This window comes from Panthera tigris, chromosome F3 (assembly GCF_018350195.1).
Source record: "Panthera tigris isolate Pti1 chromosome F3, P.tigris_Pti1_mat1.1, whole genome shotgun sequence".
NCBI classification, from domain to species: domain Eukaryota; kingdom Metazoa; phylum Chordata; class Mammalia; order Carnivora; family Felidae; genus Panthera; species Panthera tigris.
In genome coordinates, this window is record NC_056678.1 from 51804030 (window position 1) to 51816732 (window position 12703).

At 35.5% G+C, this 12703-nt stretch overlaps 1 protein-coding gene across 1 annotated transcript; it reads right to left on the reverse strand.

The window, feature by feature from the left end:
• Window positions 1-6520: 6520 nt before the first annotated feature.
• On the reverse strand, window positions 6521-7225 carry LOC102955352 (tubulin beta chain-like). Its single transcript, XM_015535335.1, has 2 exons — window positions 7193-7225; window positions 6521-6811 (listed from the first exon to the last, which is right to left on the reverse strand). The coding sequence occupies exons 1-2, from the start codon at window positions 7223-7225 to the stop codon at window positions 6521-6523; spliced, it is 324 nt and encodes a 107-aa protein (XP_015390821.1).
• Between the last annotated feature and the right edge of the window lie 5478 nt (window positions 7226-12703).

The window sequence follows — 12703 nt, forward strand, 5'->3', positions numbered from 1 at the left end:
TAAATATTGTATATGAGATTGGGCTTCTTTAAAATAATAGCTGACAAATTTGCACTTCTTATTTTAAACTTTTAAATTATATAAATGTAAATCTACAAAAATGGAGAGGTATTTTCATATGTAATTATCATCAGCGATAGAGAAAGGATATGATTTTGCTTGATGCCATTTAAATATGGATATTGTTATGCTTTGAATCCATCATTTTTATGATAATAGAGAAAAGAGTAAAATTATTCAAATTTGAGCATTTCTTCCCACAATTTAGGGACTACAAATTTATATTCCTTTTAGAACGGTTAATGATGTTGTAGTCAGGGAAAGCATTCCACATGATTTAACAAAGACAGATAGGAAAAGTGTTTAGAAATATTATATTTCATGTAAATTTTGGAGAGTTTAAAGAATTTTTTGGAAAGATTGAAGGAATTTTTGCCAATCATTCAAAAATCAGAGGAATATAGCCAATTCCATTCATTTCTGTGCTCAATTTGGTTAATCTCTGTAAATAAATCGTAACTAATCCCATTTTGCTGTCAAGTCCATAGCCAATGGTTTTTAAGATTCATTGTCTACCATATGTTAGCACAAAAAGTTTTCCAGAAGGAGATTTGAATTTCTAGTTCAGAGTACTCATCTGGACATATGTCAAAACATCTGTTCTTCCTTGAGGACAGCCAAGTCCAATTTTTAAGTGTCCATATAAACTCTCACAATCTCACAGAACATTAATAAAGGCAATATTTCTTTTTTTTTTTATTTAAAAAAATTTTTTTTTTAACGTTTATTTATTTTTGAGACAGAGAGAGACAGAGCATGAACAGGGGAGGGGCAGAGAGAGAGGGAGACACAGAACCGGAAGCAGGCTCCAGGCTCTGAGCCATCAGCCCAGAGCCCGACGCGGGGCTCGAACTCACGGACCGCGAGATCATGACCTGAGCCAAAGACAGACGCTTAACCGACTGAGCCACCCAGGCGCCCCAATAAAGGCAATATTTCAAACCAAATTTCAAAGTTTTTCTAGAATCGGTCCTGAAATATCTAGCATACCTGGAGCAAGTCTAAAGTGCACTTTACAGAATAAGTTAAATGCATCAATCCTCTATAAATGCATCACTTTTTCATATTAAAAACTAAAACTATTTAGGCAAAATAAGACCAAGACCATCTATTATCATTAAAATATAAGATTTATTTGAAAATAAAATTTTATGTATACTTTTATTTAAATTTCTTAAATGTCTGTTTCAAACTTCCTGATTTATGAAGCCAGATAAACATACACCAAGTAAGTTTTCTTTATTTTCTGTTATTAACTGAAGTATGTAGACACGTCATCTATAAAAAGTAATTTATTAGGAATAGTTTTTCAGTGGGAATTAAAGACATTCCTTCCTGAGTAAGAGGGCCATGGGCAAAGTTTGCTATTGATACGTGTAGCGCACTCAATAAATGTGTTCATGGGCAAAGCAAAATAATCTTTTTTTTTAATTGTTTTATTTTTGAGAGAGAGAGAGAGAGTGCACAAGCTGGGGAGGGGAACAGAGGGAGAGAGAGAGAAAATCTAAAGCAGGCTCCAAACTCAGCACGGAGCCTGAATCGAAGACCTTAGGGTCGTGACCTGAGCTGAAATCAAGAGCCCAACACTCAACTGACTGAACCAAGCAGGCGTCCCACAAAATAAACTTTATAGACAAAACATGTTACAGTGTATCTATTTCCATTAAAATTGTGCATGAATCAGACTTGGCAATTTCATCTTTAAAAAACTGTAACATATGGGGCGCCCCGGTGTCTCAGTCGGTTAAGCAACCGACTTCCACTCAGGTCATGATCTCACCATTCGTGGGGTTGAACCCCACATTGGGCTCTGTGCTGTCAGCTCAGAGCCTAAAGCCTGCTTCAGACTCTGTGCCTCCTTCTCTCTCGGCCCCTCCCCTGCTCACGCTCTCTCTCTCTCTCTCTCTCAAAAATAAACATTAAAAGAATAAAAACTGGATGTGAGGGCCATCTGGCTGCGACATCTGTCACCCCATTGATCGCCAGGGTTGATTCGGCTGATCTGGCTGGCTTGGCGGGTGTCCCCTTCCTCCCTCCATGTGCGTCCCTCCCCAAGCTGCGCGCCCGGTGGAAGAGGACGACCTTCAAAAAAAATGAATAAAAACTGTAATATATAAATCTTCTCTGTGAAGACAGCTCTTCCCACAAGTAGGGATACCCGTTACTACCAGGCTCCAGAAGCACTGATGACATTTTTTAATGCATGGCTTCTTTCTCTCTTCCTGTAGGAAATATCATTTCCTGAGGGTACGCGTCATTTTGCACATCTTTGTGCTTTGCTTAGGGACTAATAAAATGTTTTGGATATTTAAATATTAAGAAACATTTGCTTTGATTTAGAAATAATTCAGTTTTAAATGTGCTAATAAAATTCAGGTACTTTAGATGATTTGGGTATGTGATTTAACTTTTTTTAATGTTTTATTTTTAAGAGAGACAGAGACAGAATGCGAGTGGGTTGGGGCAGAGAGAGAGGGAGACACAGAATCCGAAGCAGGCTCCAGGCTCCGAGCTCCCGGCTGTCAACACAGAGCCTGACGCTGGTCTTGAACTCAAGAGCTGTGAGATCATGACCTGAGCCAAAGTCAGACGCTCAACCTACTGAGCCACCCAGCCACCCCATTTGGGTATGTGATTTAAAATGAAACCTCTTTGGGGGCGCCTGGGTGTCTCAGTTTGTTGAGCGTCCAACTTCGGTTCAGGTCATGATCTCGTGGTTCGTGGGTTCTGTGCTGACAGCTCAGAGCCTGGAGCCTGCTTTGAATTCTGTGTCTCCCTCTCTGTTCCTCCCCTACTCATGCTCTGCCTCTCTCTCTTGCCTTAAAAAATAAATGAAAAAAAAAAATTTTTTTTAATTTTTAAATGAAACCTTTTTTAGTATTTGAACATAATTTTCCATCTTTTTGACTTCTATTTTGTTTTTGAGAAGACTACTTACAGATTAATTGGCATTCTTAGGAGTAAATATTCTTCTTTTTCTATGTAGTTGTTTTAAAGTATCTTGAGTCTTTTTTTTTTCACCAGTTTCATAAGACTTTAGCAAGTATGGTTTTAATTTTGTTTCCTTGTTTAGGTAGGTATTTCATGCACTCAGTCTGTTCTGGAAAGTTATCAGACACTAATTTCTTTGAAATTTCTTTTTTCTTTGTTCTCAGTCTATTCTATGTCTTACCTTTCGTATTTTATGTCTACTTTCTCCATATTTAATTTTTATTTTTTCTCAAGTCTGTATTCTAGTACACTAAGTTTTCTTCACCTTTAATAAGCCTTCTCTTTTTTTCCCCAATGCCTTTGTCTTTATAAGGTCTGTTATCTTCTTTTTTAAATTTTATTTTTTCCACAGTAATTTGTAACTGTTGTATGGTTCCACATATCTTTTGTATTTAATAATTTTAATATATTTATTAAAAACCTTAATCATATTCTAATCCAGTCACATGTATTGATGTGGTACATATCTACTTTTTTCCTTTTGCTATATAACTTGAGAAACTTAAGGATTGTGATTCTAACACATTCTCTGAAAACTTACATGATTGGCTTATTGCAAAAAAAAAATGTATCTGGCATGCAGCTATTAAATTCATAAATGTCCACTCCCTACCTCTTCTATCCCAATAGCAAAAAATTAGAATAAGTTTGGGTCATTTTTTTAGGGATCATAATTCATCCTGAGAGCCTTGCCACATGTTTATACTTGTTTTATTATTTGGTTATAGAACTTAAGATGCAGTAAAACCTAATGATTCCACAATTCCAAAATATATTCTGAATCCCTGAGTAGATTACATTGTGCTGATAGAACTTGGACAACAGGAAGTAGTAGTAAATACAGGTTTATTTTAAGTTATTTGCATACTAAGGTATGATACAGGGGGCCCTGGGTGTCTCAGTTGGTTAAGCATCCGACTCTTGATTTTGGCTCAAGTCATGATCTCATGGGTCATGAGATCGCGTCCCATGTCAGCCTCTGTGCTGACAGTGTGGAGCCTGCTTTGGATTCTCACTCTCCCTCTCTTTCTGCCCTTCCTCCTCCCCTGCGTGCTCTTTCTGTCTCTTTCAAAATAAACAAATATTTTACAAAATAGGTATGATAGATAAATTCAAGAAACCAGAACTTGTGACTTTAGTGAAGATTCTGGAAAGGCTAGTTGCTCTACTTTGCAACCCTTACCATAAGGTAAAGGTAGTCTAATATCATAGATAACATAGATTTTCATATTTAACCTCGGTTTTCTAAAATTAAAAAGTTATAGGGAAGCAGAGGAAGCATTCATATTCAACAAATATTATTACAATTCGTATTCACAAGCATCAGTTGAGTTTAAGACACACTATATATAAGTTCTTTATGCAAAATTTTCATTAAATCTCCGTTATCCTTAAGAAAAGTATTATTTCACATTTACCTATAAAAAAACTAAAAAGATCGGTTCAAATCCCATAGCTTTTAAGTTCTGAAGTTAGTGTCTGACACTAAGTAGCTATTGTGCTAAGCCTGAAAATTTGAGTGTTAAATTCAGTCTATAATGTCATAGTAAAGCAAATAAATGGATATTGAGAGGGAAAAAAAATTTAAATGAGGGGCCATAAATTTCAAACTGCTAAGAAGGAGTATTTAGACAGCTCAGAATGGTATAAACATTTCAACATTCAACATAAATGTTGTCTCCCAAAAATACACTTCTTAAACCTTAAACTGTATTGCCCCTACTTTCAAAAGTGATATAATATTTATTAAGAATTCCATATTAAATTGCTGTGCTTTTAATCAGAGTATAAAAATGCCTTGGGGATTACAATAATTTCAACAAATTTTCTTTACTTCATGAAACTGTTTTCCTGTTTACTCATTTAAAAACAAATCTGAGTGCTATGTGATGAAATATATTTTCTAATGCAGAACATTTTTTTTTAATTTTTTTTTCAACGTTTTTTATTTATTTTTGGGACAGAGAGAGACAGAGCATGAACGGGGGAGGGGCAAAGAGAGAGGGAGGCACAGAATCGGAAACAGGCTCCGAGCCATCAGCCCAGAGCCTGACGCGGGGCTCGAACTCACGGACCGCGAGATCGTGACCTGGCTGAAGTCGGACCTTAACCGACTGCGCCACCCAGGCGCCCCTCTAATGCAGAACATTTTAAAGGGACATATCTCCTAGGGAGGAACAGCTCCAAGAAGCAATCAACCCTTCTATTTAAGGCAATCTGCTCTCATGCTTTAGTGTAGAAGGGGTGGATGCATCATTTCCATGAAGTACCTGAAATAAAGAGGTCAAAGAAAATATTTAGATTCTGAGACAGTCATATAAAGTCACAATATAAAATTGGTATAATTTCTCCTTGCTATATCCCTTCTAAGTTTTTAGGCATTATATTACAACTAAAAAAACCATCATAGGGATACCTGGGTAGCTCAGTTGGTGTCTGACTCTTGATTTCAGCTCAGGTCATGATCTCACAGTTCATGGGATAGAGCTCCCGGTCAGACTCCATGCTGACAGTGTGGAGCTTGCTTAGGATTCTTTCTGCCTCTCTGTCTTCCTCTCCCCCACCCCCCGTTTGTGCATTCTCTCTCTCTCTCAAAATAAATAAATACACTTTAAAAAGACATATTGTGGGGGCGCCTGGGTGGCTCAGTCAGTTAAGCATCTGACTTTGGCTCAAGTCTTGTACTCACGTTTCGTGAATTTGATTCCCACATCGGGTTCTGTGCTGACTGCCCACAGCCTAGAGCCTGCTTTGGATTCTGTGTCTCCCTCTCTCTCTGCCCCTCCTCTGCTTGCACACTGTCTCTTTCTCAAAAACAAATAAAGATTAAAAAAAAAAAAGACACACTGTAAATAGTGCAAAAAAAGGAGCAATGTTAGTAAAGACTAACATAACTCTTTTTGCCTCTCAACTCTTTATCAGTCTGAAATTACCAATGTACATAAACTAGGATATCTGATTTCATTTCCTATCTCATGATCACTTAAAAACAATGTAAATAGGGGCACCTAGGAGGCTCAGTTGGTAAAGCATCCAACTTAGGCTCAGGTCATGATCTTGTAGTTTGTAGGTTTGAGCACCGCGTTGGGCTCTGTGCTGACAGCTCAGAGCCTGGAGCCTGCTTGGGATTCTGTGTCTCCTTCTCTCTGCCCTTCCCTGCTCACGCTCTGTCTCTCTCTCAAAAATAAACATTAAAAAAAAGACAAAATGTAAATAAATACATAAATCTAATTTAAAATTGAAAGATCTTTTTTCCACCATGAAAATGCTTTAGTGGTGGTATCTATACAGCAGGTGATGTCAAGACAGGAGCAAGTATATACACAGTGAGACATAGTTGTTGGGGAAGAGGTTGTGAGTGATGAAGTTCACAAGGCGTCCATGCCGTACCAGGTACCAGACAGTTGTAGACCACCTCCTCATCCTTCTCCTCAAACTTACTGTCCTCTTCAGCTGTGGTGTCCTGGAACTACTGGTACTTGGACACAAGGTCATTCGTGTTGCTTTTGGCCTCGGTGAACTCGATCTCATCCATGCCCTTCCTCGTGTACTGGTGTAAAATGACCTTGCACCTGAACATGGCCAGGAGCTGTTCCAAGATGTGCTTGAACAGTTCCTCATTGGTCTTGCTGTTGCAGGTGAAGGTGGTGGACATATTTAGCCCCTCGGGTAGGATGTCACAGAGAACTGTTTTCGTGTTGTTGGGGATCCACTTGACAAAATAGCTGCTGTTCTTGTTTTGGAAGTTAAGCATGTCAACCTTAAATAAAACAAATAGTAATCTAGTTAAACAAAAATGAGTTTATTTGGGAATAATGGGAGACTGCAATTTGGGACAACAAATTCTGGAGAACCATAGGCAATCCCAAAGAGATAAAGGAAGCTAGCTTTTATTAAGTTGCAGAAGGAAATTGGGGAGGGTTGTTTTAAGTATTAAGTTCATTGGAAGAGAATGAGAGTTTGAGATTGTGACAGCTTCTCATGGGCTGCAAGTGGTGGACAGTTTGTTTGTTGCTGGGGTACACAGAAATCTTCCAACTTCTTGTTGGTCATGTAAGCTGAGAGAAGTACCTGTGTGAGAGCTCTCCCTTCATGGCTTCCTGACTCCATATTAAGTCAGGTTTCCTTCACTCATTCTCACAAGTGTCTGCTCATCTACCTTCTTCATGGACATGTGGTCCCTGAAGATGGCTCTTTTATACTCTTACACCCTCAAACAGAATTTCACCTGGTTTCTGTTTACTTTATTGTAAACTGGCTGTGATATAATTTTTTTTCCATCTTGTTATTATCACAACTTGTAAAATTCCAAATTTATCATTTCCAAAAGTTTATTCCCAATATAGATGACAAATATCGATTTAAAACAATATTTAAACCATCAAAAGTGTCATAAGATTTATAATATTTTTGCTAGAATCTGAACTTTTGTAGACATAAAAAAGCATTGTATATAGATAAAATTTATTTTTTTAATGTTTCTGTCTTAGCCTACAAAGTAGAACCTCCGAAATAATATTTAGAAGTCATGATTTCATTATCATTAATATCATTAATATATCATGTAATATCATGTATATCATGTAATAACATTATTTAAATCCAGAAATTTATTAAGATGCTTTTGTATATTCTCTCTGAAACTCATCATTTCTCTGCACATCATTCTTCTATCTTGGCATCCTTTAATTTCTATTTCCTTTCAATATTCTAATATTAAAATGGTTCCTTTTAATATGTTCTAAAGAATGTTACATTCTACAGGTAGAGGTAACATAAATAACCCAAATTCAAGTAGGAAGTAAGATGTCCATGAGAGAGTCCAAAGTGCTCCTGAAACTGAATTAAAAACAAGTCCATTGTTAGGTGTATGTGTCTTTACATAAAAGATGGTATTTGATTTGGTCCTTTTAAAAGGACAGTCACAACTCTGATCCCCATACTATTTTCTGGGACACAGCTATTTGATAAAGTGTTCATTAGGGGGACTGACTTGTCCTTCAGTGTGTTTGCTAAATATGGAGGTGGTTTTGTTGGTGACTCTCTTACTCATTAAGAATCTATTCAAATTATACTCTTGACTTTAATAAAACACAATTTCCAAATGCTTTTTTTTTTTAACAAAGTCTGAGTGTCAATAACCCTTCCTCTTTAGGTAAAAGATAAAATACAAGTAAAACCTACACATAAAATATTGCCTGAGAAAATATTTTTAAAAAGAAACATGTTTTATCATAAAGAATTACTACCATTTGGTTTAATCTGAGATAATCTCATTTGATTAATACATTTATATAAACCAAAAACCTTACTAGGTGGGCACATGCGTGTCTGTGACCCCTATTTACTTAAGAGGGAATCTGATCAGAGTAAGAAGAAATTTTTATGCAAATTTCCATCTTTATAAAATTCATTGATTTACCATTTATATCTTTTCCACTTGATGTGGGAAAATGCAATTACATGATAAATGTCCTTTTCTTATAGACAACCCATGTTGTTTATCCTATTTGTTGATTAATGGCCATTTGGGGCGTGTTAATACCAATTACTTGCTTCATATCCTTTTCATCTCAAGTTCTCCAAGAAGGGAGTGCTCCTCCCCAGCCCCATAGATCCACACCACTTTCTTCTTCCCCCTCCTCCAGTTTCCTTCAAGGTCACCTCCTCCAAGTGGCTATCCTAACCACTCTTTTTACAACCGCATCCCTTTTACTAAAACGTATCTTATTTCTCAGCTATATTTTTTCTCCATAACATATATCGCCTTCTACATTACTGTAAGATTAACTTTGAAAAATTTGGTTGTTTTTCACCACCAAAGTATGACGTCCATGAAAGAAGTTTTGTTTGCTTACAGAAATACCCCACTGATGTGGCAGGCATTTAACAGGTGTTTTTTGACTGGCTGAATGAAAGCCATCCCAGTACTGCCAAAACATTGTACAGCAAGTTGTTTCACTAAAGCCTCGTTCTGTCACAGTCTTATAAGGAGCGCAGCTCTGCAGCCGACCCTCTCTGCTTGCATTCTACCTACACTGTAAACACACGAACTATTTCAAAGCAAACAGCATGTCAAAAAGTCAAGCCCATGCTCTCCTTATATCCTAAAAGAACAATGCCTAATCCATAGCAGTTTATTTTTTGCAGAAAGTGCACACATAAAAGAAAAGGTAGAAGATGAGTCTTCTCACATACTACTGAGATGAGCGAAAGAAGGGTTAAATAAAAACCTTTTTACTATAAAAAGCTTTTATAAAAAGCTTTTAGGGGCGCCTGGGTGGCTCAGTCGGTTAAGGTCCAACTTCAGCTCAGGTCATGATCTCGCGGTCCGCGAGTGGAGCCCCGCGTCGGGCTCTGGGCTGATGACTCAGAGCCTGGATCCTGCTTCCGATTCTGTGTTTCCCTCTCTCTCTGCCCCTTCCCCCATTCATGCTGTGTCTCTCTCTGTTTCAAAAATAAATAAACGTTAAAAAAATTTTTTTTAATAAAAAAACATAATAAATAAAAAAATAAAAAGCTTTTATTTATTTTGAAGTAAAAAGCTTTTATTTCAAAAATGAACACGGGATATGCATTGTTTTTAAAAAGTGAATAAGCTAAGTGACAGTAGACTTTCATTTTTGTAATTGCTTTCTGAAGGTGCTTCTTCCCCCTTATTTCTCCTGCATTTATTCCATGTTCTTTTGGTTTCACCCATTTCTTCAATAACTTCACTCAATAACCTCCCCTGAGAAAACTGCCTCTTACAGTGCTTTGATGGTGCTTCCTTCTGAAGATGGTATCACTGAAACTGATAAATCACTTCCGAGAAATATATTTGGCAACTTGGCATACCTCTCCTTCATTTACAGATGTTTCCATTTCATTTCTACCATTTCTTATAAAAATATATCTAGGTGAATTAATTACTGTAAGCAAGCATCAGAATTAAGTGTAGACGGCACCCATGTGAAAAGCTCACAGGTCTAATGATGGATGTTATTTATGCAAAGACCCAGATTCAATGTACCTAGTTATATGGAAAACTCATTTTGGAAAACTTGGCACTTCTTAAATATTTAATAACACTATGGATTCTTCTAATATTTTAGAAGAAATCTATATCTCCTCTATTTTCCATTACCAAACAAAAGAGCAAAAATTTCCAATAGAAAAAATAAACCATATTGCATATACTATATGCATATATAACATATACTATATACTACATACATTATACTAAATATATAGTCTCATAACTCCCTCAAAGCCCTCAATTTTTCTTTCTCATCAGAACTAGACATGAGTAATTAAAAATTATTTTCCTAGGTTATTATCTCTCTCTGGATTTTACTTTTCCTGTGAGATTAATCAGTCCCCTCCAATTGTTTGTAATTTATCATCTCTTTACACTTCCATGTTTGTTATGACTTAGCCAGTCAATTACCTCTCTTAGTCAATCCTATCTTTTCTTTCTCATGGTTCTAGTACTGATTTTATACATATTTACAGACAAATAAGAGCAGAGATAACAATTAGTAATGCCATTTTAGGTAACAATTTTGATTTGTAAAAATTTTACTTGAAGTTTAAGAAGTATTACATTTTCCACTGATGATCATTTTTCATCCCCAATGGAAGTACCCTAATACCAGACCCTAATATTTCTTCATATATGACACACACCCTCATATCTAGCAAATGTATTTACTTTCTAGTTTCTAGAATAAGTAAAAGACATAATAATTAAGCCTTGAATGATTGTGAGAGATACAGCTTTGCTCCATATTTACTTTGTAAAAGGGACTGAAAATGAACCATTGTTTAAATATTGCTTTGTGCTATTTTTGTCTTCTATAAGTCTTGCTTTCTGATATTCATCATGACAAATAAGAAGGGCTCCAAACAGGACAATTTATGATTATGTTCTCCTTAGTCTTTTTACCCTGAAAAAAGAATCTTTTTATAGGAGGGATAGAGAGAATATAAAAGGAAATACCATTGTTTCACTACCAAAAGATCTACTTGCTAATATATAGAAATTTATTTGTTATTATTTGTAAAATATCAACACATACATACGAGTTACTTTTCAAGTCTTGACATATATATAACAATCATTTAACGAAGCATTCTGAAAAAACACCTGTTAATATCTGAAGCATCAAATTAAAAGTTTATACAAATATTGGTCTCCTTGGTCATAGTTATTTAAAAACTTTTCTTCAATACTTAACAAAATGAACCTAAACATTTATTTCCCCTATATCTATTTCTGGATAGACAGATGTTATCTATTTCTGAATAGGAGTCTAGACTGCTAATAGTATATGCTTTTCAAGGTTAGACTCTTTACTTTTAAGATTATTGATCTTGCATATATTTCTACTAAAATTAAGATTTTTCTATCAAACTGTTTTATAACTATCATAAATTAAATATTAATAAAACTGTAGGTGCTTTACAGTTACGGGAATAGGTAAATGACCAAATCATGTTGGAGTGTTCTGGTTTTCTTGAGCTATAAAAAAAGAAGACGAGGTACTAATTTTAGTTAGTAAAATTGTGTTGCAAAACATGAAGAACGAATATCTACCTTATCTATTACAAAATGTTTGCCTTTTAATATCACTTAATTTCAAACATCACTTAATTTTAAAATGCCCTTGGGTATAAATTGTACAACATGTTACACTACGTTATACAAGAACTAAAATAACCTTTACTCGAAGTTGGCAACACTTCAATTAATGCCAGGAATGGGAAAAGAAACACTATAAAAAGTCAGAGTCATTAATAGATTAAAGACTTAAATGTAAGATCTAAAACCATAAAACTCAAAGAAGACAACATAGGGAAAAAACTCCTAGACATTGGCCTTGGCAATGATTTCTTGGATATGACACCAAAAGCACAAGCAATAAAAGCAGATATAGACAAGTGAGATTATATCAAACTAAGAAGTTTCTGTACAGCAAAGGAAATAATCAACAAAATGAAAAAACAACCTACAGAATGGAAGAAAACATTTGCAACCTATATATCCAATAAAATGTTCATATGCAAATTATATAAAGAACATCTACCACTCAGTAGTAAAAATCCAAATAATCCAACTTAAAAAAAGGCAAAGGAAATGAATATATATTTCTCCCAAGAAACATACAAATGACCGAAAAATATATGAAAAGATGCTCAACATAATTAATCATCAGAGGAATGCAAATCAAAACCACAATGAGATATCACCTCATGCCTGTTAAGATGAAGTTTATTTTAAAAAAAAAGATAATTGTTGGTGAGGATATGGATAAAAGGAAACTCATACAACACTGGAAGAAATGGATATTGCTTGATTCATTATGGAGAATAGCATAGAGGTTCCTCAAAAAATTAAAAATAGAACTGTCATGTGATCTAGCAATCCCACTTCTGGGTACATACACAAAGGAATTCCATAAAATGGATTATTCAGTCTTGAAAGTAAAGGAAATCATGCCTTTTGTGACGATATGGATAAACCTGGACATTATTCTAAGTGAAATAAGTCAGACACAGTGAGACAAACTACACAATACCTTCCATAAAGAATTGAAAATAGTCAAGTGTATATAGAATGAGATAGCAAAATGCTGTTTTCCAGAGACTGGGGGAAGGGAGAAAGGAGAGG